The sequence below is a fragment of the Phacochoerus africanus genome, chromosome 8, assembly GCF_016906955.1.
Source record: "Phacochoerus africanus isolate WHEZ1 chromosome 8, ROS_Pafr_v1, whole genome shotgun sequence".
Classification (NCBI taxonomy): Eukaryota; Metazoa; Chordata; class Mammalia; order Artiodactyla; family Suidae; genus Phacochoerus; species Phacochoerus africanus.
This window is the reverse complement of record NC_062551.1, coordinates 34337641-34364131: the sequence shown is the minus strand read 5'-3', so window position 1 is coordinate 34364131 and position 26491 is coordinate 34337641. Positions and strand designations below refer to the sequence as shown.

General features: G+C 48.5%; 2 protein-coding genes across 11 annotated transcripts in view; one reads left to right on the top strand and one right to left on the bottom strand.

Annotated features, from left to right (window-relative positions):
• The window catches only part of ADCY7 (adenylate cyclase 7), a 67605-nt gene extending 53115 nt beyond the window's left edge, over positions 1-14490 (top strand). For 5 of the 10 annotated variants that reach the window (XM_047791166.1, XM_047791165.1, XM_047791169.1 and 2 more), the window contains 12 exons: positions 772-869; positions 1765-1849; positions 2298-2423; positions 3223-3321; positions 4816-5009; positions 5865-5955; positions 6356-6511; positions 7161-7307; positions 7873-7977; positions 8327-8441; positions 9062-9186; positions 9357-11865. In XM_047791166.1, the coding sequence (XP_047647122.1) occupies positions 772-869; positions 1765-1849; positions 2298-2423; positions 3223-3321; positions 4816-5009; positions 5865-5955; positions 6356-6511; positions 7161-7307; positions 7873-7977; positions 8327-8441; positions 9062-9186; positions 9357-9503 (1488 nt within the window). In that variant the 3' untranslated portion in view covers positions 9504-11865. Of the gene's footprint in view, positions 1-771; positions 870-1764; positions 1850-2297; positions 2424-3222; positions 3322-4396; positions 4457-4815; positions 5010-5864; positions 5956-6355; positions 6512-7160; positions 7308-7872; positions 7978-8326; positions 8442-9061; positions 9187-9356; positions 11866-12735; positions 12881-14390 lie in introns of those variants that run through there. The other 5 variants (XR_007136420.1, XR_007136421.1, XM_047791167.1 and 2 more) reach the window with 5 other exon arrangements.
• The window catches only part of BRD7 (bromodomain containing 7), a 41266-nt gene continuing 28491 nt past the window's right edge, over positions 13717-26491 (bottom strand). Inside the window, exons 7-17 of the mRNA XM_047791172.1 lie at positions 25960-26144; positions 24348-24471; positions 23643-23718; positions 20870-20977; positions 20227-20362; positions 18097-18208; positions 16779-16835; positions 15287-15401; positions 14851-14994; positions 14485-14628; positions 13717-13950 (exon numbers count right to left, since the gene is read on the bottom strand). Of these exons, the coding sequence (XP_047647128.1) occupies positions 13895-13950; positions 14485-14628; positions 14851-14994; positions 15287-15401; positions 16779-16835; positions 18097-18208; positions 20227-20362; positions 20870-20977; positions 23643-23718; positions 24348-24471; positions 25960-26144 (1257 nt within the window). The 3' untranslated portion in view covers positions 13717-13894. The remainder of the gene's footprint in view (positions 13951-14484; positions 14629-14850; positions 14995-15286; positions 15402-16778; positions 16836-18096; positions 18209-20226; positions 20363-20869; positions 20978-23642; positions 23719-24347; positions 24472-25959; positions 26145-26491) is intronic.

Sequence of the window (26491 nt, the reverse complement as noted above, 5' to 3'; positions counted from 1 at the left end):
GTCATTCCGCCATCACCCTGCTGGCCCAAGTGGGCGCTGGTGCCTATTTCACAGACTTGAAGGTTTGGGGTGTCTTGGCTGCAGGTGTGGCCCAAAGAGGGTGGACCAGCCCATGGCTCTGGTGCTTGGGCCTCTCTGCCGCTTCAGTCTCCAGGACTGGGGGGCCCCCTGAGTTGGGGGGCTCCCTCGATGAAGAGCTTGGGACCTGGAGGCAGGCGTATTCACAGGAGAGCCGCCAGGAGGGCCTTCTGCTGGCTCTGAGACCTGGCCCGGCTACGGGCTCCCTTGAGCCTCAGTTTGCTCATCTGCAGCCAGAGCGCTGAGGCCTGAGCTGTTGAGCCAGGGGCCTGGTGAGGGGCGGGCAGCACAGGGTCCCCTCACCCGACAGGTCGGGGCTCAGGCCTGGCCGTACTCCTTGGTTTTGGGTGAGGACAGACCCGCCACTGGCCCTGGTCACAGCAGCCCCAGAGCTCATGTTTGGTTCTCGTCCATGGACTTGGGCTACAGGCTTTTCCAGGAACCTGGAAATAAAGTCAGAGACCTGAGAGGGTGGGGGAGGGAAAGGCAGCCCCTCTAAATATGAAAGAGAAACTGCAAGATGGAATATTAATTCATGACGATGTAACAGCATTACCTGGAGGTCGAGGTGGGGGGTGTAAGGTGTTTTTTTCTCAGATGATTAACTAGACCTGAGAAGGGGTCAGAGCAAGTGGCCCTGCAGGTGGGGGTCTCAGCCTGCTGGTCACCCCTCACGGTCTCTGTCGCCCCCAGTACCGCCTGGCGCCCATCCCCCGGGCCCGCTACTACTTCGCTTGTGCCGGCCTGGTCTTCGTCTGCATCCTGCTCATCCATGTCCTGCTGATGCCCAGGTCAGTCCGGGGAAGGTCAAGTCCACGGGTTCAGGCTAGGAGGGATGGACCTTGCAGAACCCACTGGAAAACCCGCAGGAAGGAGCTGGCTGTCAGAGTTGGTACTTTTAGACCCTGGAGCCCTGGAACCAGACCAGGCATTGTGGTCCCCTCACCCGGAGTTGCCAACTTTTATTTTGTTTTAATTGAATGTGCTTGGTCTCCTAAGCTGCAGGCCTCCCCCCTCCCAGATGCCTGTCACCTTGAAAGTCCCCAGGTGTCTGTGTGGCCCGGCTGGCATTTCTCTTTGTGACTCTTGCCTCAGGTGTTCGAATGCCTGGAAGGGCTGACGCCTCAAGCCATAGCCGCCACCATCTCCCTCTTACCGTGGGAAACGGAGGGACCAGGGGTTAATGCCTTATCCAGGGTCGGCGACCAGTACGCAGGAGCCGCAGGGATGCATGCTTCTGCCAAAGGCCCTGTTGGTGTGGCAAGGGCAGGGACAGGAGGCTGAGGTCCCAGGAAGGAAGGTCAGCTACATGGCAGCTTCTGGGAGGATGGTTAGGCCAAAGGCTCCACGAGGATTGTGGTTCAGGATGTGCCTAAGAGGTGAGACAGGGAACGCTGGATGGTCCTTCGTACCAGACAGGAGTCGAAAGGCTGTGCAATCACTCATTTCCTGTAGACTTGGCCCTGAAAGGCAGATGAGACATTGATTTTGATCTTCATGTCTTGGCCAGGCCTCGTGCATTGTTCGTGGGGCAGCTGGACCACGGTGTTCAAAGACCCCCTTTGGCTGAGAGTAGGGTAGCCGTTTGGGTGGGGGCAGAAGGCGAACTGAGGGGCTGGGAGCTCGCCTGTGGCTCAGCCCTGAGCAGAGGGTCCCCCAGAACTGAGGTTTTTCTTTCCTTTGCAGGATGGCGGCTCTGGGCGTGTCCTTTGGGGTGGTGGCCTGCCTGATGGGGCTGGTGCTGGGCTTGTGCTTTGCTGATGGGTTCTTGGTGAGTGGGGAGACCCCTAACGGAGCAGCCGGCCAGCCCCACTGGGTGCTGGGGCTGTGGCGGTGCGAGCCCCTGCCCCTCTCCCCTCCTTGCCCCACCCGCTCCCCCTGAGCTCTGCCTCTCCACCTGGAGGACAGTCTGCTGCCTGCTCTGGAAGCTTCTCCCAGGATTCCCTTTCCTGGGTGCCAGGATTCCCCTTCCTGGGTGCCAGGATTCCCCAAGCAGCTCTGGCTGTCCCTGGCCCCAGGGGTGGGGATGGCCCTTTTGTCTGCACACCACACATGTCCCGAGCTGTGGGCCAGGTGGCACAGCACCTGCTAACTCTCCCCAGCAGAGCTCTCACACCTGCTGGGTCCCGGGGCTGTGGGTCTCCTGGGCCAGGCCTCCTGCAGGCTCCCCCTCCATGTCTGGGTGTGGGTGATGGGTGACTCGACTCTATGATTCACAGAGGTGCTGCCCGGCCCGGGGGACGCTCCGAGCCATCTCCGAGAGTGTGGAGACGCAGCCCCTGCTGCGGGTGTCCCTGGCCGTCCTGACCATCGGCAGCCTGCTCGCCATCGCTGTTGTCAACCTGGTGGGTTCTGGGGGTGGGAAAGGCGGGCCTGGCGGCTGTGCATGCTTCCCGGGTGGAGGGAGTCAGTCTTTGACGCTGGGAACCTACAGATTCTAGAATCCTATAATCCTGTTGCCTAAAAGCGGCATCTGGTGTGACCAGATTCGGAGCCCTGTGGGCGGGCCCTGCGAGGTTCCTGTGGTGGCTCCGAGCTCATCACCCTGCGTTTTCTGTCTAAGGACCTGGGGCCCTGGAGTGCGCATGTGCTTAGCCCACAGGCCGGGATGTCTGGAGCCACTGGTGTCCTTGACATTCAGTCTTCCTGCCTGGGCCCTGAAGAGCCCCTGTCCTAGCCTCTTTGAGACCCAGCCTCCTCGCCAGGGACCCTAAGGACCCGGCTTCTCAGGCTGGGCTCATGTGTTCTGTGCTGAGATGCACCTGTCTCGGCCGGTTCCTCCCTGCTCTGACATCGAGAGCCAGCATCTCTCTCCCCCACCTCCGTGCCACCTGCACTCTGTGACTCTGTGACCACCTCCCTCCACGTCACTTGGGGAGAAGAGGGCTCCTTGAAAATGCCTCCAGGGCTCTGGGGTGGGTCCAGGCAGCTTCCTTTGCATGCTCTCTCTGCACGACTCTGGGCTGCGGTGAGACCCTGAGGCTCCATGGCTCCAGCTGGGCTTAGAACTGGACCTGCAGGAGATGCCCACGGTGCCTGCAGAAGGCCGGGCCCACCCCCTGGCCCCTCCAGGTCCTTCGTCCTGCCCTCTGGGCAGGCCTGGAACCCCCAGACCGCCCTCATGGGCACCTGTCTTTTCTGTAGCCGCTGATGCCTTTCCCAGCCCCGGGGCTGCTTGCCGGGAATGAGACGGGCCTGAGGACTGTGAGCAGCCGGGAGAGGATCCTGTGTCAGCTCCTCCCGGTGAGTGTGTCCCTCCGGGCACCATGAGTCCTCATGCCGAATGCCATGCACGTGCTTGGAACAGGCTGAGCATCTGAGCTCACGGGTGTCTGGCCTCACCTGGGGATGCAGAGTGAGCTGGGCGGGGTGGGGCTCAGGAGTCTGGTAGCTGGGTCACAGTGGGAGCGCCCTGTGCTGGTGGGTGTCTCCTGACACGCCCGTCATGAGCCCCACATCATCGATGGGGAAGCGGGTGCGGAGGGGTTGATGGATTTGTCTCACAGGCGGCGGAGCCAGGTCTGGGCGCAGGTGGCTGACACCAGAAACGGTCTAGAGTGCCCTCCCAGACAGGAAGAGGGCTGTGAGACTTGAGGGGGTGGTGGTGAACTTGAGCTGGTCTCTAAAAGAGCAGAGAGGTTATGGGATGGGGGATGGGGGAGGGGACAGTGGGAAAAAGGCATGGCAGGTAGTGGGCAAAGCGGGTTTCAGGGGATTGGGAGATGCAGCCAGAGGTAGCTTAGATTCAGCTCCAGGTGGAGCCTGAGTGCCAGGGTGAAGAGCTTGGTCTCTAGTCTGGGGGCACTGGGGAGCCACACCGTGATCTTGAGCAGGAGAGTAACACGGGCGGGGATGCACTTTGGGAGGGGCCAGCTCATTCATGGCAGAACTCAGACCACTGCCCCTGACCTTGTCACAGCCAAACACCACCTGCATTCTTTTTTTTTTTTAGGTTGCACTGGTGGCATATGGAAGTCCCCAGGCTAGGGGTCAAATTGGAGCTGCAGTTGCCGGCCTACACCACAGCCACAGCAACACAGGATCGGACCTGCTTATGCAACCTACACCACAGCTCACAGCAACACCGGATCCTGAGCCACAAGGCCAGGGATTGAACCCTCGTCCTCACGGATACTAGTTGGATTCATTACCGCTGAGCCACAGTGGGAACTCCACACCACCTGTGTTCTTATTCACTATATTTTTTTCCTTTAAGTACGTTCACTTGCAATAAGTGAAAGTAAAAATACAGTATAAACCACACAATACTAGAAAGTTTTATTTTTTATTTTTTTACTATAATTTTTTGGCTTTTTAGGGCCGCACCCATGGCATATGGAGGTTCCAAGGCTAGGGGTCGAATTGGAGCTACAGCTGCCGGCCTACACCACAGCCACAACAACGCTGGATCCGAGCCACATTTGTGACCTACACCACAGCTCTCGGCAACGCTGGATCCTTAGCCCACTGAGCGAGGCCAGAGATTGAACCTGCAACCTCATGGTTCCTAGTCGGATTTGTTTCTGCTGCACCATGATGGGAACTCCCAGAAAGTTTTAGATTCCGTTACCTGCTCCTTATTAAGGGAGGTCAGCCAGGCAAGCGATGCTGAGGACACCCTGCTCTTCATGGATTCCCCCGCGGCTAAAGCTGTCCCTCCGTTTGGTGATCACTGGTTCAGGAGGTGCCTCTTGGTGACGGGAGATGGTGGGGTGGCCAACATCCCTGTCTTTCCAGTACTACACCTGCAGCTGCATCCTGGCCTTCATTGCTTGCTCTGTCTTCCTGAGGATGAGCCTGGAGCTGAAGGTCGTGCTGTTGACAGTGGCCTTGGTGGCCTACCTGGTGCTCTTCAACATCTCCCCATGCTGGCAGTGGGACTGCTGTGCCCATAGCCTGGGCAACCTCACCAAGACCAATGGCACCTTCAGGTAGGCCCAGGTCATTTATCACCAGGACGCTGTCCTAGTACCCGTCGTGACTGTGGCCCACGGTAGCACTTTTTGTTTCGTCTCAGTGTCATTTTAAACTAAGCTGCTTTTGCATTCACAGCCCCGTCTGGACACCCTGGGGGTGGGCTGGCTGGTGGCCTGGTTTCCATCTTGCAGAAGTGATGGGCTCAGGCCCCAGGTCTGCAGCACTCAGAGCTGAGTGTGACTCATCTCCGCCGCCCCCCCCACCCCAGTCCCAGGAGGTCACTGGGTCATCCTGTCTCTAGGCCAGCCTGGGGGTGGGGTGGCAGAGGTTTCAGCTCTAGCCCAGTCCCCTGCTTTGAGCCACATCCTAGATCTCGAGATCTGTCTTTTGTCTGTTCCTGGACAGCATGGGAGGGGCTGGTGTGTGTGTGTGTTCTGGGGCCACTGGGCTGAGGAGAGGGGCCTGGCTCCCCTTGAACTAAAAGGTAGAAACCTGGGACCCAAGACAAGGTCGCTCCTGTGGGTCTGGCCTGCACCCGCAGATTCCTCCTGCTGACCTGCGAACACCGCTCACCTTGGGCTGCTCCCCTGCCTGCCTGGGGTGACTTCTTTCCCTCTAGCCTTGGCTCTGGCTATTCCTTGTCACCCAGATGCCACCTCAGGGAGCCTTCCCCGCCTCCCTGTCAACCTCCACCCCCAGCCCTCTTTCCTTTACAACCTGAAGTCCCCCTGTGAGCTCTGAGGACAGCCCTCTCCGTCTGTTCACTTTCTCATGGGCTGGCACTGTGTCCGGGCCCCACGCTGCCTCCTGTGCCCCGGGGGGCTTTAGGGGGACCTGGGATGACGCCTGCCTTTCTCCTCCCCATCCAGCAGCTCCCCATCCTGCTCATGGGATCTGAAGACAATGATCAATTTCTACCTGGTCCTGTTTTACGCCACCCTCATCATGCTCTCCAGACAGGTACCGCAGCCCAGTTCAATGGAGCTGCTTTTATCTCCTACTTGGAGAGACGACAGGGGGTGGTTCGGGCTGCCTTGGGTTTGGAGCAGCACCCAAGACAGCAGTCTTCAGGGCCACTCCGGCCCCTGGGTCAGAGGTCCTGAGTAAGTGTCCTTAACTCCCATCAGGACAGAGTGACATTTAATCCTGTGGGTCACTTGAGTCCTGGCTGACTAGGGTTGTAAAGTCACTGGGGGATGGCTGTTGAGTTGGAGACATTTACCCTGGCACAGGGTAGTGCTGAGGGACTGGCTCCGTAGCCCCCAGGGTGATAAGCATGACCTGCCAGCTGCTTGGCCTGTGTGGTCAGCCCGAGCTCCCTGCGGCTGGGACACTGATGGTCCCCAACCGCTGTCCACAGATCGACTATTACTGCCGCTTGGATTGTCTGTGGAAGAAGAAGTTCAAGAAGGAACACGAGGAGTTTGAAACCATGGAGAACGTGAACCGCCTTCTTCTAGAGAATGTCCTGCCAGCCCACGTGGCCGCCCACTTCATTGGTGATAAGTTAAACGAGGTGTGGGCAAGAAAGGGGCTTGCACTAGGGTGGGGAGGCCGAGGGCACACATGCATGCTGTGGAGGGGGCCTCAGAGCCACTCGGTGCTGTCTGCCCTTGGTGTCCGTGGCTCTCGGCTTCACCCAAGCGCCCAGGCTTTGGCATCAGAGGCCTGGGTTCCAGTGTGGTCACGGACAAGGTACCTTATTGCTGGGCCCTGATTTTCACATCTGTAAAATGGGGCTGGCAGGACTGCTGCAGGATCAAACGTCCAGGTGTATGTAACCTGGGCCATCTGTTGATGAAAAAATGCATTTCTACCCATTCTGTGTAGCAGTGAGTTTTATAGATACGGAAACTCGGGCCCAGTGGGTATAGAACCCAGGCCTCCTGATTGTAACCTCTGCTACCTGGAGGTCCTGGAGTCCAGCTGTGCAGACCCAGGTGCCAGCTGGAGCCCGAGCCTCCCTGACTAGCTGATTCTGAATCTCCCTTTTATCACGGCCACAGCTGGGGGGCCAGTGGGGGGGGGGTAGGACCGCTGCTCAGCGCCCCCATCCCCCCAGCACCCGCTCCTGGGGCTCGAGGCATCGCCTCCCAGTCTGCTCCCGCCCCTCAGGAGGCCGGGGGTCACAGGGTCCCGCTTCTTCCCCACCCCCATCCATCCAGGACTGGTACCATCAGTCCTACGACTGCGTGTGCGTCATGTTCGCCTCCGTGCCGGACTTTAAAGTGTTCTACACGGAGTGCGACGTCAACAAGGAAGGGCTGGAGTGCTTGCGCCTGCTGAACGAGATCATCGCCGACTTTGACGAGGTACGGACCCGCCAGGCCTGAGCTGCAGGGGGCAGGGTGGCACCCGGGCTGCAGCTCCCTCCAGGGGAGCACACATCACACAAATTAAAAAAAGTACACGCACACTTGCCCTTTTGCCTCTTCAGTAAGTATTTTGTTACATTTGTGAGGCGCAGCGTGCTTAGGTTAGAGACAGGTCCTCAAAGAACAGTCCGATTTCCTGCCGAGCCCATGCTATCAACCTGCTTCAGAGGAAGTCACTCAGTTTGGGCTTAGCTCTTAGCTGCAGACAAATAATTGACATGCCTGTGTAGACACTGCTAAGTGGTGTGTCAGCGCCTCAGTGGAGTGAGACAGATGAGAATGGAGACAAGGAAGAGACCGGGAATGTCAGGGAGCAGACAAGCAGAGGAGCCGGGAGAGAACCTAGGGATTGTGTCCCCACCTGTGCGGAGGTGTGACCTCAGAAGGGAAGGGACCAGCTGCATTAGAAGTGGTGGTGGAAGGGACTCCTCAGCCCTTCTCAGAACCCGGGCAGGCCGGGCTGCAGCCCCCTTGTACGGCCCCGCCTTCCTTCATCCCACAGCTTCTGTTAAAGCCCAAGTTCAGTGGCGTGGAGAAGATCAAGACCATCGGCAGCACGTACATGGCAGCTGCAGGGCTCAGCATCCCCTCAGGGCACGAGAACCAGGTACTCAGTAATCTGGTGGCCTCCTCATCCAGCCGCAAATGAGGGAAATTCAGTAGATGGCCCCAACTTCCCTTAAAAGGGGGTGCCTCCCGGTGTGCCGTCCTCGGAGGGAAGGGCGAAGGAGCTCATGGCTCAGCCCGAGGGGGGCTTTGGAGGCCCCTCGCCGGGAGGGGAGCAGGTCCTGGACCCTGTGGAGGCGCCTCAGTACATCTCTGCCCATCAGTGGCCTCCACCATGGGTTTTACACCCTGCCTGGCACATGCCAGGTCAGGTGCTCTGGAGGGTCCACCTGACACGTGGCTGGTGGAGGTGGGAAGTCGGGGGACAGCTGAGCCGTCCCATCCTGCAGGACCTGGAGCGGCAGCATGCCCACATCGGCATCATGGTGGAGTTCAGCACTGCCTTGATGAGCAAGCTGGATGGCATCAACCGGCACTCCTTCAACTCCTTCCGCCTCCGAGTGGGTGAGGCCCGGGGAAAGCGGACTGGGCCTGGGCTCTGGGTGGGACTGTGTGGCCCCCTGCTCCTGGCAACGCCCCCACTCCGCCCCGTGTATGTTGCCATCTGTTATGAGAAGTTGCAGAAATCCCTCTCTGATCTTCCAACCCCAGCAAGTGGGTTAAGTATTCTTTCCTTGCATACTATTTATGAAGTTATCTTTGAAAGCTGCAATAGGACTATATCGCTACAGAGAAGGGAAAGCCCAAACCCTTAGCTGTAAACAAGTGACCTTAAAATAGACTGAAAACAAAGCCAAGTTATTAACCTAACTAGTCACTGTTAGCTAAAAGGGGCAGTGCTCAAAGCCCATTCACTCCTTAAGAGATTAGGTCTAAGAAAAGTGTTAACATTGGACCCAGGCGTCTTCTCAAGTAAAGCCAAGTCTGAAAACGGCCTGCCCAGGGTGCGCCCTCCTCGCAGCCGCAGCACCAACTCCCCATCTCACGTCACAGACTCGGGAAGCACCCTTCCAGCCCTCATTTGTGTGTGGTCAACCCTTTCTGTGGTTGGCGGGTGGATTCTGTGGCCTTACAGGCCTGAGGCTTTGCCTCTATGATCTGCCAACTGCAAACATTACCTTCAGGCATAAACCACGGGCCTGTGATTGCTGGAGTGATTGGGGCACGGAAACCTCAGTACGACATCTGGGGGAACACAGTCAATGTTGCCAGTCGAATGGAGAGCACTGGGGAGCTCGGGAAAATCCAGGTAGGAACTCACCTAAGAAACCTGGGCCTGGGGGGAGAGACGTTCCCAGGCATCAGTCAGCTGTGGGATTGGAGCCACAAAATTCTTGAGGGAAACCAGACATGTATGCTCCTGCCGGCCGATTTCCCTTGGTTCCTCCAAGCCTCTTAAGACTAAGCTTTCCTTTCCAGGTTACAGAAGAGACGTGTACCATCCTCCAGGGACTAGGCTATTCTTGCGAATGCCGAGGACTGATTAACGTCAAAGGCAAAGGCGAACTGAGGACTTACTTTGTCTGCACGGATACGGCCAAGTGTCAAGGGTTGGGGATGAACTGAGGGTCTTTTGGTAACATGCTGGAAGCCCATTTCCTTCCCTGAAACTAGCCAGAGACAGGACGGCTCAGCCCCCCTCCAGTCACAGGGGCAGTCCCAGGCCCTGGCCATCACTACCCCGGCAGGTGGCTGTGCGTGGCTTCCTCGGACTTGCACTGGAGGAAATCTTGGAACCTGTGCCAGATGCTGGCTTGAGGTGACCGCCAAGCTGCACCACACACAGGCAGCCAGAACCCTGTGCTGTCGGCGCCTGCACAGCTCCAACACAGCGGGGAAAGGCTCATTTGTGAGTTTTAGCCTCTCGTTCCTCCAGGTGCTATGGGGGAGACCTTAGACAATGACCCAGAGATGCCGCCACCCACATTCACTCGCCCCCCCTCTCCCCCCATCACCTGTGAGCTGCACAGGGGAGATGCCTCTTTTCTGGTCCAGGACATGGTGGGCCTGGAACATACACACAACACGACCCCTTTCTCCCTAGCAGACCAGCTATAAGATTCCACATTTCTCATACAGGCAAACAGAGTTGAAACGGTGTTTTAAATCTATAAATGGTTCTCAACAATAGGGAGAAAACCCTGTAACAGACACTTCTTACTTCCCGTCACCTTTGGCATGTGTTGTTTTAAATGGAGGTATTATCCTTTTTAATGACTTCTGAGATGCCAGACACACTCTCCTCCCTCCAGTGTGAGCTTATGGGATGAGCTCAAGCATGGGATGGAGCTGAGGCGCTCCATCCCACCAGGAAGGCTGGGGCAGCACAGCCTTGGCTCGGAATCGGACAACTCTGAAGCTGGCGTTTTGAGGTCAGGTTCAATAAGCAGAGCCCAGGAGGAAAGGTATACGCTCCCAGCCCTTTCCCGACTCCTCATGAGTTTTTGAGTGCCCTCTGCAACCTCCGACTCTGTCTTGGCTTTGCACTGGAAAGGAATGGAGTCTGGGTCGAGGACTTGGACAACCTGTGGTTCTCTCCTTCAGTCCTCAGGGCTGGCTGGGAAAAGCTTCCAGGCATAGAGGATCTACGTGTAGAGGGTCCCGTATCTGGGGAGCCCAGCCCTCGCACAAGTGCTGGGATGTTCTTGTTCTGAATTGAATTAATCCAGGCGGGTCAAAGAGCCGGGTCTGCGAGGTGGGGTCTCAGAGCGCTTCAGCTCCAAGCGTCAAAAGAAGTCAACCTGGTGCCAGGTGAGGAGTAGCCAAACTGCCCATTCCCTTCTCCAAACGGACATCACTGCCTCGGACCCAGCGCGGTGCATCCCCGGGATTTGGAATATATAGCTGAATCTCACTACACAGCAGGGTTTCTTAGCCAGAAGTCATCCACGAATTCCTCTGAAATTATATGGAAATTCTTGCATATGTGAGACTTCAAAAGATGACCCCAAGCTGCAGCCGGGTCTGCCCAGGATGGAAGGCTCTGGACTGAGGCCCGCCCCAGGCACGGAAAAGGGAGGACTAGCGGCAGCTCTGAGGCGCTGCATGAAACTGAAATAGGTATGAATAAATCACGAGAACTTGTCCTAAAGAAATTTTAGGGTGAAAAATGCTGGTAAGGGAAATAAGCCTTAAACTGCCTTTTCACACCCAGACTCTTCATGTAAAGTGCTGGTTTCAGGTGAGTACTACGCTGAACTCTATAGCGTTAAAGCCAGCAGTGACCAGGGCTGTTCGGCAGGGCTCTCCTGGAGAGTCAGGAAGGTTCTGTCGATGATACGGTGTAGATACACATCAGTGAGCTGGCCTCTCTGGGGTGGAGAGATTTATACTCCCATAATATGCAAATTATTTTGTTTCAAGAGTTATCCCAGTTGGGAGTTTAAAAAATAATTGGTAATCATTCATGTTATTTTTATTTTTAATTAAAGCACTGTATTCAGGTAAAAATATTACGTTTCGGGCTTCTGATGTTCAGATTATAGTGTGCAACTGACCGTAAAAATCACTTATTTTTTATAAATCTGTTTGCCAATCACCAGGTCATTTCTCCACAACTGTCATTTTGCTCTACGACAGGACAAGCATCTTTTCTAACAGTGACCTTCTCTATGGGTGAGGGACTGGCTTCAGGTTTCTACTAAGGGGGCCTCCCTGACACTAGTGAAAATCACACCTGAAGGTTTCTGGTGTACTTATCAAGAAAATTTCCTAACAAAAAAGATTATTAACCACTGTATAAATTGTGTATATGTACAGAAATATGCTTTGAGAAAGTACATGCAATTGACTAGGGGTTATTCTACATACTGAATATTTATAGATCTGTAACATTTGTTTCGAAATGTTATTATTCCATTTTATAAAGTACCAGAGTTTCTACTTTGTTTAGCTTTTCATATATTAAATTAGCAATCTGAAAAACCTGTACATCCTAAAGTGTTTTGTCTTTTTGCCTTTTCTAGGGCTGCTCCTGCGGCATATGGAGGTTCCCAGGCTAGGGGTCTAATTGGAGCTGTTGCTGCCGGCCTACACCAGAGCAACAGCAATGCGGGATCCGAGCCAAGTCTGCGACCTACACCACAGCTCACGGGAACGCCGGATCCTTAACCCACTGAGCAAGGGCAGGGATCGAACCCGAAACCTCATGGTTCCTAGTCGGATTCATTAACCACTGCGCCACAACGGGAACTCCCCATCCTAAAGTGTTTTGAATTTAAATGTTTTCTTGGTCTTCAGGAGCTTACTTTAGCTAACTAGATCTAAAGTTAAGAGTCAGTTACTGCAGGAATTATATTTAACAAACATAAATATTTGAATTGATTTTTTTAACTCTCTTGGCATATGCTTTCAAGAATATACAAATTTTTGAAAGATTAGGTCATCTTAACTCTCTTGAGAGAATCAATTTTCCTTTACTCTACTTGTTCTTTTAAATGTTAGTTTTCAAAGTCAAGAAAATAGTAAAACACTTTCTCGCTTGGTGTTTGGTGTTTTACAGATGGGACCCATACAGCCTGAGCGGGGTCTTAAGAACTTGGCTACAGTCAGTCTAGTGCCTGGACATAGAAAAGGACCACATCTCATGGTCTCCTACCATAAGCTGCTCAGGCACGTGACGTCTGCATTTCAGATAAAAGGAGATGAGTAGTAGTTTAGGCACATGGCAGAGGCATAAGTGACCTGTGAGAAACAGTAAATAGAAACGTAAACTTTCCTTTAAGCGTGGTGATTTCCTTATGTATTCAAGGATGATTTGGTCTGTTGTTCTCCTACCTGGCTTATCCTTTTACTATAGTTCCGAATAACCCTCTTACAAATGGGAAAAACAAACCGAAAAGGAACACCAGACAAAATTACTGATGTGAAACTCCATTTTCTTTCCTGTGGTGATAAGCCCGTAATCACCTCATCCACCTACAAAAGGACATCATTCCCAACAGGTATATAAGGAACATACTAGTAAATTCTAAGGTTATTTTAAGTGTATTTGTTTTCATGGTATAACAATGGAATATCTCACTGGATGGGCATTTTTTGTTGTCTTTTTAGGGCTGTACCCGCATATGGAGGTTCCTAGACTAGGGGTCGAATCAGAGCTACAGCTGCCGGCCTATGCCACAGCTGTGGCAGCGCCAGATCCAAGCCATGTCTGTGACCTACACCACAGCTCATGGCAACGCTGGATCCTTAACCAGAGGATCGAACCTACATCCTCATGGATACTAGTCAGATTCATTTCCACTGAGCCACAACGGGAACTCCAACCAGGCCACTTTTTGAATAAAACACCAAGGTGAAATCTAGTAAGTTAGGAACCCTTTGGTTATAATTTCCTTAATGAGAAGCATAGCAAATATGGGAAATGAGGGATTTAAATGATTTGGGGGAAACCTTTTTTGTCTTTTTAGGGCTGCACCTGTGGCATATGGAGGTTTCCAGGCTAGGGGGTTGAATTGGAGCTGTGGCCGCTGGCCTACACCACAGCCACATCATTGTCAGATCCGAGCTGCATCTGCAACCTACACCACAGCTCTTGGCAACACGGGATCCTTAACCCACTGAGCAAGGCCAGGTATCAATCCTGCAGCCTCATGGATGCTAGTCAGATTTGTTTCTGCTGAACCACAATGGGAACTCCCAATTTGGGGGAAACTTCTTTCAATGGAGGGTCATGAAAAAGGCTGTTTCATTTCCAAGCTTTTCTCTATCACTTCATCCTGAAGTTCAGCCCCAGGGAAAGGCAAAGGGGTAACTTAGCTGAGATGCACAATACAGCTCACAGTCCCAGGTTCAGCTTTATTACCTAATAGAAGCCCAATCTCTGGAACATTAAAATTGTTCCAAAGTTTAATTAAAAACACAATTTACAAATATTTAATATCTTCTGAAAAGCATTTCCAAGTTAAGAGTGAAAAAAAATATGTACATAATATATAATCAAATACCAGTTAGCTTCAAATCCCATCAGGTCCACACTCAGTAACATCAGTCTTTTTAGGTTCTTCAAAATCTGGGGAAAAAAAACCAAAAAAACCCTTCATTCAGCACTCTTTTCCTTTTAATTAAAAGAGGGATATGAAGGAGTTCCCACTGGGGCTCAGTGGTAACGAACCCGACTAGCATCCATGAACACATGGGTTCAATTCCTGGCCTCGATGAGTGGGTTAAGGATCTAGTGTTGTCACAAGCTGTGGTGTAGGTTGGCAGCAGCAGCTCTGCATTTGTCCCCTAGCCTGGGAAGTTCCATATGCCACAGGTACGGCCCTTAAAAAAAAAAAAAGGGATGTGAAGATGAAGAAGAGTAACTGCTGACAGCCCTTTTTTACCATGTTCAAGGTTAAAGACTAGGTGCATAACTGGAGCTTTTTCTGTGAATGTGTGAAATCTTCATTTAGTCTTTAGACACGATGGAAATAAAACTAAAACAGCTCATGCATTATTAACACACAGAGGCCCAACTTTGCCGATGTTACTTGGGGGGAGACGGCTGAGAGTCCCTTCACTCACACCGAGCCCTCCGCTCTCCCGAGACACAGGCATGTACCTTCTGTTAAATCCACAAAGTTGTTCTCAGCGACCGGGGAGGGGATGGAAATCCCCATCGCTTTTCGGACTCCGTACGTGCTGACAATATCGCCTGGAGTTACCTGCTGTGCCAGTTCTTTAAGGTTATTGGTCACCTGTTCAGCTAGAAGGAAAAAAAAAATAATCAACATAAAAATAGTTCAAGGTACTGAAATGTGTTTCCTTTAGATAACTGGAAAAAAAAAATCAAAAGCCCAATAAACATATACATGCAAAAAATCAACTGTCCATGGTGGTCTTTCGTGGTTACTTTATAGCTGTGTCACTCCTGGGAAGGTTTTCCTTTAAGCCCCCTGCTTCTCCTCCTACCAGAGGTGCAACGTACCGAGATGCATTTCTCTGTACGAGGGACCCAAGAGACAGATCATGTTGGGAGGCGGTCTGGTGCTTAGACGCTCATTCTGGGCCTCCTGGAGCTCCCTGAGCAGTCTGGTGGTCTCATCGAGTTTCCTCTGGAACACTTCGGCTTCTGTGTGGTAAGAAAAACAACTTACAGCATGGACTTAACGTCTCTCCGATCTTGTGCAATAAACTGAGTACTATGCTCTGGGGTTTTTGCTAGTTGTTGGTTAGTCTTCTCTCCTCAAGGGAGTGATTCCCCTCAAGAAAGCAACACTGCAGAAAGGCTTTCCCTTCACCGAAGCATGGCCGGCCAAGATGCTCCTGTAGAGAGTGGCCATTTTACTCTGTGCTAGCGTGACATTCAATCTTGAGTGCCTGGGTCATGAAGAATTTCTTTCAAACCTTCTGGAGACACTCACCTTCAGAGTCAAAAACTTCCACGGGAGCTCCAAAGTTTGTTACTGCTTTCAGTGCTATGAGCCTGTCCTGATTACTGGAGTCTAAGCAGCCTGCTGGCTCGATGTCTGTAACCAGCTTTAAAAAAAAAAAAAAAAAAAAAATTCAGTTTGCTAAGCCCTAACAGTGCTAGAATGAGAAATTAGTAAGACGGCTTGTGTTTATAAACTGAGTTGTCTTACTTATTGTTATAATTCTGATGCCTAACAACCTTTAGAATGCCATTTTCAAATCCTGGCAACAGTGTCCATAAATCCACACTTCTCTGTAATGGAATGGTGAGTCTTACACAATTCGCATTTTTTTTTTCTTTTTAATCACTACTCCAAAGATAAAGGCCTTGTTACTGCCTGCCTACACTGTGAAGATTTTGTTGATTATCACAGTGCTGCATATTTCTGAGGTTCACAGGCAATCTTTCAGTCTACACAGTGGCACTCCTCTACAACAGACCTCAAACACGAGATACTTCCTGGGCCTCCTCCTGGCCCCAAAGCCAGACTGTCAGAATTGCAAGGAAGAAACAAAATCCTAAAAAGAGTGTTTTGTTTTTGGAATCACAAGACCCAGAGTTTCCATAACCCCAACGCTGCTTTGTAGGAAGAGATCAATCCTGATAACAAGTAACCAAAAGTTAAGGGTTCTGTTTCAACTGCGGTATGCACTCCGAGCTCAAACAGTCTGATCACCCAATTTCTCTGTGTACATATGAGCTAAAAGTGTGTGGTGCAGAAAATGGTTTCAGTGCATACTGACTGCCATTTCAGCTGGGGCCTTACAACTCTACTCTATAAACTTTTTGCCCAGCTTTCCTTCCCATTCTTAAGATTCTTTTTCTTTTTTTTGCTTTTTAGGGCCCCACCTGCGGCATATGGAGGTTTGCAGGCCAGGGGTCCAATTAGAGCTGTAGCTGCTGGCCTACGTCACAGCCACAGCAACAGAGGGACCCACACCACAGCTTACGGCAATGCTGGATCCTTAACCCACTGAGCACAGCTAGGGATCGAACCTGTGTCCTCATGGATACTAGTTAGATTTGTTTCTCCTGAGTCACGACAGGAACTCATATTTTTCTTTTAAAATAAAAACTTTCGGAGTTCCCTGGTGACTCAGCAGGTTAAGGATCCAGTGTTGTCACTGCTGTAGTAAGGGTTTGATCCTTGGCCTGAGAACTCCCACATGCCATAGGTATGGGGGAAAAAAAAAAAAAAAAACCTTTATCATTTACGCTTTTTAGCTTATTCTCTATTTAAATATTTCTTATAAAGAATGAAATACAGCAGTTCTGTTATGGCTCAGCAGGTTAAGGATCTGGCATCGTCACTACTGTGGCTCTGGTTATAGCTGTGGAATGGGTTTGATCCCCGACCCGTGAAGTTCTGCATGCTATGGGCCAAAAACAATAACAACGAAACAAGAAATAAAGAATAAAATACAATAAAAAAATATAATCACCTCCATTTCTTTTGCTGTGTCAAGTGTCCTAGGCTGGCCTTCCTCTTCAGGTGATGACTATAAGGAGAAAGAAAAACACTTTATTAAAAGATATATACAAGGAAAATAGAAAAATATCAAGAGTTTCATGGCAAGATAAAAGGAATAAGAACATGATTAAAATATAATTTTTAAAACAAAAATTAATTAGATATAATTATTTGCATTTTGAGAATACTGTGTGAGGAGTTCCTGTCGTGGTGCAGCAGAAATGAATCCGACTAGGAACCATGAGATTGCGGGTTTGATCCCCCTGGCCTTGCTCAGTGGGTTAAGGATCCGGCGTTGCCATGAGCTGTGGGTCTGGCTTTGCTGTGGCCCTGGCATAGGCTGGAGGCTACAGCTCCGATTGGACCCCTAGCCTGGGAACCTCCATATGCCGAGGATGCAGCCCTAGAAGAGAAAAAGGGCAAAAAACGAACTGTGACACAGTGGGTTAAGGATCCAACTGCAGTGGAAGTGAGGGTTTGAACCCCAGCCCAGCTTAGTGAGAGTTAAGGTCAGTGGGTTGAGGATCTGGCACTGTCATAGCTGTGGCTCGGATTTGATCCCTGGCCCAGGAACTTCCATTTGCTGCAGGTGTGGCAAATATATATATATTTAGTTCTCACTGAACCTCAGGTGCTGACTCAGCTCTGCTGACGGGTAACCAAATGACAGGTACAGTGAGGGCAGAGGACAAGACAAATACAGTCAGAGCCACGAGGAAGAGTTATGACCCAGAGGAGACAGGGTTCATCTAATTACAGTGACAAGGACATTCTGGAGATGAACTCTCTATACCAGAAGGAACATTTTCTGGTTCTAATCTTTGAGCCAAGTCTCTGAATTATCCCAGATAGTTTAAAGTATTAATAAAAGACAGCAGTGAGGAAGCTTTTTACTTTTTCACTTAAGGCTCTGCCACTGCTGTTACTGCATAATAAGGAAAAAGACATTCCCTATCGTTTTAGTCGACTCAGTTTCAAGTGAGTAAGACTTCCTTTTTTTGTTAGGGTACATAACATGAGCTGACTTCTTGAGTTATAACCCCATTTCTGATTCCTACGTTCTCAAGATGAGGCGATAATGACAATCTTCTGGCCTCACAGATCCTAGTGGCCGAGTTACTCGTTTCCGTTCATTGTCCTCCACCCATGGTCTCCACCCGGGCTGGGCTGTCTTTTCAGTGGAATGGAGTCCAGCTGTCACAGTGGTTAATCCCATGGTTTCATAACAGTGATGACTAACACTTGAGAGCCAATGACAAATCACCCTGTTTCTTGAGCAGCATTCTTACCATCTCCGACTCTTGCAGGGTTCTAGAATGTCCTCCTTTTGTTAAAACATCCAGTAAACTATCTGCCATAACATATGGATAATCTTGGCATGTGGCCAAAAACTCATGGATGCTGAAAAGAGAGTGTTAGGAAAGTCACTTTCACATAAATCACCTCCACTGGTGTAATCTCCCTGTTACAGCCCGCTGTTTCACCAGACGCCCTCGGTTCACACACCATGGTGTGACACTTTCCACCTAGGCACAACACTACTGACGTATTTACCAGGGATCAGGACGGAATTAAACAATATCAAGAACACGGTGAAAAGGAGATGCTCCTGTGGAAACCTTCAAGGAAAAACAAGACCTCAGTGAGGACGGGGTCCCGGGCTCAGTCAGCAGGGCTCTTTGCTCCTCCCCTTCACTGCCTCCCTCAGGCGACTGCAGTCACTCAGGACTCTCTTGTGTACTAAAACCTCTCAAAGTTACACCTCTGGTTTGGACTGTACTTTTTGGACAGCTCCATGGGGAGCTCTAATGGGCTTCTCAAAACGTCCAAAATTGAGTTGCTCAATCTAAAATCTTCCCCTTGTCAGTAAACAGCAATGTCATCTTTCTAGGCTCTGTCTAAAACCGTGGCGTCCTGGACTTTTCACTCTCATGCCCCATTTCGACCAGTCAAGAGACCCGACTGGCTGACCACTGGCCCTTTCTCAGCACCTCAGCTGCCACCTCCACGGTCCATTTCTCACTTGGATCTTGACAGCAGCTCCCGTTTCCTCCCTTACCACCCGCAATCTGTTTTCCACACAGCAGCCACAGCGATCCTTTTACAATGATAAGCCAGATTCAGTAACTACCCTGCTCAAAATCCACCAATATTTTCCCATTTCACTTAGAATAAGACTCCAAGTCCTTACAAAGATCTACCTATACTCTTTCTGCCCGTGACCGCTCTTCTTGTTCTTTAAAGGTATACGGCAGGTTCCCATCTCAGGGCCTTTGCACAGTTATTCCACTGGCCGGAATGCTCTTCTTTTGGAAGACAGCTATGTTTGCTTCTTTAGTTTTTGCTCCAAGTTCACTTAGCAAAGCCTTCCCTGACTATCCTATTTAAAGCTGCACCCCTCTCTCAATCCTAGCCACTATCTTCCTTTGTGTTTTTACTTTTCTTCAAAACCCCTGTCATCATCTGACGACAGCATTGTTCCCCCGTGGAAACCCCCAGCATCTAGAAGAATTGCCTGGAACATAAGGAACATGCAATGCCTATTTGTAGAATGCGTGTATGAATAATCTAGAAGGAACTTGTTCAAGCTGGTGAGAAGAGGTCTAAAGGATACAAATACCTTGATCTTAAACCAGAGTCAGTCTCTGACTTAAGGACCTCTGCCCTGTAAAAACACTGCCACCATCACCACCATACATGTATAAAAGTGAACAATCCCCTCTTTGTCAGAAAGACCAAGAGATTGGCTAATCTATGGAGTAAATTCTTACACACAATGAAAGTTTAACAAGGTTCCAATGCCAAGAAGGAATAACCCAAGCTCAGTGTCCCACCCAGAGCCAGAATCCCAGTAAATCAGGACAAAATCTCATTAAGTTGATGGGATGCAGAGTACTCAGCACCCTACACAACACGGAAAGTGATCTTCCCACAGAAACATGGAATAAGGGATGGCTGAGTGCAGCTGCGATTGTTACGGCTGCCTTAGGAATCGAACCATGTCCCCCTCTGATCCTGGGAAAAATATGCTGCAGCTTCCCAAACCGATCAAGTCTGGAACAACTCACCGCCACACAAAAATGTTACAGAAGAACAAGTGGCACATCAACATTGTGAAGCAACAAGCTCCTGAGTTTTAGTAAGCTGAGGTAGATAGCATCTTTAAAGATATTTTTGCAGGAATTAAAGTACTGCACATACCACCATCGGAAAATACTAGGGAGATACATTCTCTTTTTAAAGTATTTAGTTTCCACTAAAGAATGATGATAACTACAGGTCTATTTAATTAATGTCAATTAAAAAAAACTGCTAAACACATTTTCTACCATTTGAATAACTGTGTCGATAGATTTCTTGTATGTATCTCTATTTTAGGACAATGTAGCACTCAGAATACTGATGAACTGGTGGCTCACCTGAAATCATTCGGGAGATCAGAGTCTTCTCCATAGGTTGAATAGATTAAATCAGAATCGTCCTTGCTGATATTTGCAAATGTGGAGTCGTAATGTGGCGCATAAGAACTGTAGGGTCCATAATTCAAGTATAACACTGTTGATTAAAAAAACAACAAAAATTACAATACTATGCTTTAACATTCTATTTTTTTTAATTATTATTAATGAAGTTGCAATTCAAGTGAATTTTTCCCCACAAAGGGGAAAGAAATCACAAGACTCATTTGGAACATTAATACTGATTTTCTAGTTTCTTCCTTTTTTTTTTTGGCCGTACCCATAGCATATGAAGTTCCTGGGCTAGGGACTGAATCTGAGCTGCTGTTGTGACCTATGCCACAGCTGTGGCAATGCCAGATTCTTAATTCACTGAGCCAGGCCAGGGACTGAAGCTACACCTCGGCAATGACCTGAGCAGCTGGATCCTTCACCTACTGTGCCATAGCAGGAACTCCTTCTGTTTCTTCTTAGAAAAACAGCTAATGTTGCAAAAATGTCATAAAGAGAGTTAGGGTATAAAGCAATTCATGGTAATTATGCATCTTCCCCCCATTCCCTGAAAGAGAGAAAAGAAAAAACCACCACCATGTGGGAGCCTTACCTGGAGTTACTTTGTTCCTTTTATCTTCTTTGAACCCCTGCAAAGTATTCACCCCAGACTGCAGTCTTCCAGTTGTCATGCCCAGTCTCACAGGGCAGTAGCCTGGCTCTAAAATATAAGACGGAGCGTGGTGGAGGAAGTGTATGTGGTAGCGAGCCACCAGGTGCTCTGCAGTGTCTGAGTCTATGTGACTCTGGGCGGCCTCACTATACCCATTTTTAACATAAGACAATCTGAGTTGAGAAAGGCAGGAACCCAAGTCTGGTCCTTTTCATTACGCTCTGTTGCCTCCTGAAATTCTTTATAGTCACGTTGCACTTCACTTTAAAAAACAATAAAAGTTGGTCCTTTTAATGTTAAGATGATGGAAGTAAACCAGGAGAAAAGGTCAAATAAAAGACTGAGTGAGGGAAGATACCTCATTAAAGAAAAGCACTTTTATTCAGGATAAATTAATCTCTACAAGAGGCAGACTTATAGTGCAGGGAAGAACAGCCCTTAAAGATGTGAGAGCTGCAAACGAGGAATGAACCCCTGTAATGACAATGGAAATCTGTGATGCAAGAATAAGAATCGAGGCCAAGCACAAGGGTCTCTGGCAAAATCCAACAGAAAGGGTGTTTTCTCCTGAAGAAGATCTCAGTTTTGTAACATGACCCTGGAACAGCGTCCACTTGCACAGGTGATCACTGAGATAAAATAAACGCACTTGTGAGAAACTTCAAATGTGTACATCAGATTTGCTTGGTAAGCAGTCTGGAATTTGGTGTCCTAATTGATAATGGTACCTCCAACCAAGAGGATGAAACTGAGACGTCAACTGGGGCATCCTCCATCTTAAACCAGTCAACTGGCCTCCCAGGGGAGCTGCTTTAAGTGTTAGCAGTCAAGTCAGCTGCTGTAAGGGTGAACCCCAAGAACCAGACCAAGAGCAGAGACCAGAAGCCCAGGTACAAAGAAAGGGGCAGATCTTGAGGGGTCACCTAAGTCAATTTAGTTGTATCTCTTATCACCAAATTTTCACCACACATACACTAGAAAGAGCAATGTTCTGAATCCTGTGGCCTTTTCTTTGACCTGAGACTCTGAAAGATTCTACTATGAAAACTTCAAGTGAAAGTAAAAAATGGCCTTCACTTTGAAAACCGAGCACTAGTTCCTTTTCTTCTAAGTTAAGGAGACTAATAATGTTTTCCTTCTTCAGCATTTCAAGAGTGGAATGCAAGGCTAAAAGAGTACACTGATAGGCTTGCCTGTTCAGTCTTAAAATGCATCAAGCTCTTCCTCTTCTCTGCTTCAAGGTTTTTTTTTTTTTTTTTTGACCTGCCATTTCCCAATCCCTTACTCACCATTTTGGGCTCAACCCAAACATCTCTTCAAAAAGCCGTGTCTGACCCCCAGACACCAGACAGGTACATCTCCTGTTACTTACTACTCTGCTGTGCTGTTACTCTGCTGAACGGATTCGCAGTAGACAAGTCACCATCTCTTCACATGATTCTTTTTTGGGTCCTCCTTTCCCTCACCCCACAGAACATAAGAGGAAGGGACTTGGCTCTTCCTGCTTTGCCCCCCTTTGTACACTTCAAGCTCCGTAGAGAGTGCCTTGCTCATAGCAAACAATAAATACTGGAGTACTGGAGACCAGCGCGCTCTCTCTCTTTTTAAGGACCACACCGGTGGCATATGGAAGTTCCCAGGCTAGGGGTCTAATCGGACCTGCAGCTGCCAGCCTGCACCACAGCCACACTGGATCACAGCCACGCTGGATCGCAGCCACGTGCAGGCATTCTGTCATTATTCATTTTTGTATCTCCAATTCTCTCTCCCCTAACAGTGGTATAAAAATAGATATTTATAAAATAAATTAACACACTCATATTTGCTTATCACAATACATGATTTACTCCCCTGTTGGATGACAAAAAATTCCCATTCTTACATCAAATTTTAAAATATTCCCTATACTATCTCCATTAAAATATCTTTTGAGAAAAATATAAATATGACAGTGATTCTCAACCATTATAAAAACTTCATCAACCACAGTGAAAGACATAATGTCATTAACTATGTATTATTTCATTACTATTAAGGTACTACATGGCATATATGTTCATTTTATTCTCTGAAATTAAAAAGCCAATTAAGGAGTTCCCATTGTGGCTCAGTGGTTAACGAACCTGACTAGTATCCATGAGGTTCGATCCCTGGCCCTGCTCAGTGGGTTAAGGATCTGGTATTGCCATGAGTTGTGGTGTAGGTCGCAGACATGGCTTGGATCCTGCGTTGCTGTGGCTGAGGCGTGGGCCGGCAGCTACCGTGACAATTCAATCCCCAGCCTGGGAACCTCCATATGCCACAGGTGCGGCCCTAAAAAGACGAATGACAAAAAAAAAAGCCAATTAAATTTACTATGCCATAATCTGAGGGTTTTAAGCTACTTCAAGAAATAACTGGACCTTTATACCACAGTCTCTTAAAACCAGAGCTAGAAGTTACTGCTTAGTATTTTGGCTTTGTTAATGGTAGGTATGATATTCCAGGAACTTTTATATTTTAAAGAAAATGATTTATAGTACCTATTTTGGGATGAAATAAAGTTAGGCTAGCTGTTAGCATGAAATACACAGGCCTAGGGAAGTTCTTTGTGGACAATGACACAGTTGGGTTTAGCAATATTCAGACTTGCTGCTTTAAAACGTTAACCAAGGCTACTGTTCATTGCCAAATTAGCATCAAGTTCATGCACAGTCTAATTCTGTCAACCTACCTCCAACAACAGGATCCACAGGATGGAGAAGTCCCAATGTTGTTGTTCCGTCTGGCTTTCTCCTTTCAAATTCACACTGCAATGACCCAAAGTATTCAAATGGCATAAAGTTTTGTATATCATATATGTAACTCATATATGTTTAGTCTAACCAATATTATAGGTGGCTATCACCTTGTACTCAGTCATCAACTTTCACACTTGTCTCCACGTACATAGGAGCTGATGGGTTAAAGACATGAAGGTTAGCGACATCTCAGATTTTTAAAGAGCTGTGTGGGTCCTTAAGGCCACAGAGTTCTGCTCACTCTATTACAAAAGGATACTAAAGGCCAGGGAAGGGGAGTGACTTGCCCCAAGTCATATATGAATTCATCTGGTCTTAAAGCCAATGTGCTAAACAGTATGAGTGCAAAAGACCGGTATATAAATGTTTTCTGGTAAGCTTAAAGTACGTGCTTCATTTTCCAACTTCAGAACGTATTAACATCACTTAAAAAAACACCTATCCCAAACCCCTTCATCCGTCAAGTGAGGATAATATTATGTACTTTAAAAACAAATATATTACTTTTTCTTCCGTGAATGCTGTCCTGAAGAGCACTATGGCAGATACAGACTGGAAGTACACAAGCAACTTAAAAACGAAAAGTTTCAGACAACCTGAATCAGTAGGTTATGTAAAAAATGAAAAAGCTTCATCACCTGACTATTAACCAGCCGCCTGGTCAGCTTTCCTCCAGATTCCTTAACAATGCGGTCAATCTGCTCCTGCTCTCTTTCTAAATTATTGCTTTTAAATTTATCTTCAAGCACATCTTTGTCTTTCCTGAAAACACACATTAATACTAAGTAAAAAAAAAAAAGATGAAAACATTAAAATGTAATTCCAAATACGAATACAACTAAAGTGGAGAAATTTGCACTACTGGCACTAATTAAAACACTGTGCCTTAATGGCCTGGTAAGGGGCCCTAATATCACACAAGCAGTAAAGCAAACAAACCAAGTATGCTGGGTAGTTTCCTCCCTTTTTTTGTCCAGTGTTATCTGCTTTAAACATTTTTCTTAGTACATTCACAGAAATGAATTTTACCTCAAATATATTTTAAAGGGAGAGGGATGTACATTTTTTTTTTTTTTTTAAGGGCTGAACCTGCAGCATATGAAAGTTCCCAGGCTAGGGGTCAAATTGGAGCTACAGTGGGCCGGCCTACGCCACAGCCACAGCCACAGCCACGCCAGATCCAAGCTGCGTCTGTGACCTACACCACAGCTCACAGCAACATTGGATCCTTAACCTACTGAGCAAGGCCAGGGATTGAACCTCTGTCCTCATGGATATTAGTCGGGTTTGTTACTGCTAAGGCACAATGGGAACTCGCTGCTTTATTTTATTTACAGTTTGTTTAAGTTCAATTTTTAAAATTAAAATTTAAAATAAACATATATTTAAAATGCATAAACCTGGCCAACGCACACACACACACAGACGTATAAACGTAGAAGTTCCCTTGTGGAGCAGCAGGTTAAGGATCTGGCATTGCGGCAGCCATGGCACAGCCCACAAGTGCAGCATGGGTTAGATCCCTGGTCTGGGAACTTCCACATGCCATAAGTGCCTCCCTCCTCCCCACTCCCCCCTACCCCCCAAAAAAAGAAAGAAAAAAAAGAATAAAACGTATAAACCTTAGAAATAAAACAAAAACTTTGGCACAAGTTTACTTTCTTTGCATTATGACAGCAAACATCCAAGCTGCTGAAACCCTCTCCCAGAGCTGTCGGCGAGGTGCTGGGCGTCGGGGCTGGTGGGCAGTGGTATGAGCAGGACCGTATCCAGCCACACCAGCTGCTGCCTGGAAGGACCAGTGGTTCATTACTGATCCTACTAGCTGACGTTGAGTGGAAAACATGCACACATCTCAGTGACAGCCATGTGTTTATAAAGTAGCTTTAACTGTGCTTAGGCTTAAGTACTGTCTCAACTCCTTTGTGGAATGAGGTAATGAATACATGCTTTTTTTTCTTAAACAAATAGTTCTATTAAAATAAATTCACTAACAATATGACCCTCTAAAGATAACTTGCTGGCTTTCAAATTACTTTCATAAAGAATACACATTCAGAACTATTTTTGGAATTGTGTTTGGACAATCCCACACAGTGCTCTGTAGCAGAAGAGGGGTATCACATCACCAAAACGGACTTTCACCACAAACCCAACCAACCACAGACCCAAGGCAGGCCTCCACTCAGTATTTCCCCCGTCACCGGACTGACAAAGAAGCTTAACCTTAATATTGCAAAGATTCTTTACTTTTTATTTTCCTTATTGGGGCTCTTGAAGCCTTGTGCCTCAGTGTCTCCGGAGTCCTCCCTCTCCCTCGGCCAGCAGCCGCTGTCCTCCCCGCTCGGCGAGGTATCTGCTCTATCTTTCTGCTTTCGACTTTTCTGCAGGTCTGCCATGAAGTCTATGCTCTGCTTCAGGCTCTGAATTCGCTCCTGAAAACATTCAAGAGTATTCTTATTGCATGTTTGTCACCCCATTTTTAAAGTGAAGCATTTTTTTTCCCCCACCAGAGTCTGTACTTATCCCGTCATTAACTAGGGAAGAAAAACCAATTAAATGTAATCACACCAACGGAGTAGAGTATTCAGGAACCAGGACAGTAACGTCCCTTCCTTCAACTCAGATAATTTCCAACATAAGAGAATGCTTTGTAACTTTACTGCATCATTAAAAATTCATAGAAGAGAAAGTGTGAATAAAGATTAAGCATACTTTCCAGTACTAAATTTAAAAAGTAAAATTTCATTTAATGGCATGTTCAGATTTTACATTGAACAGA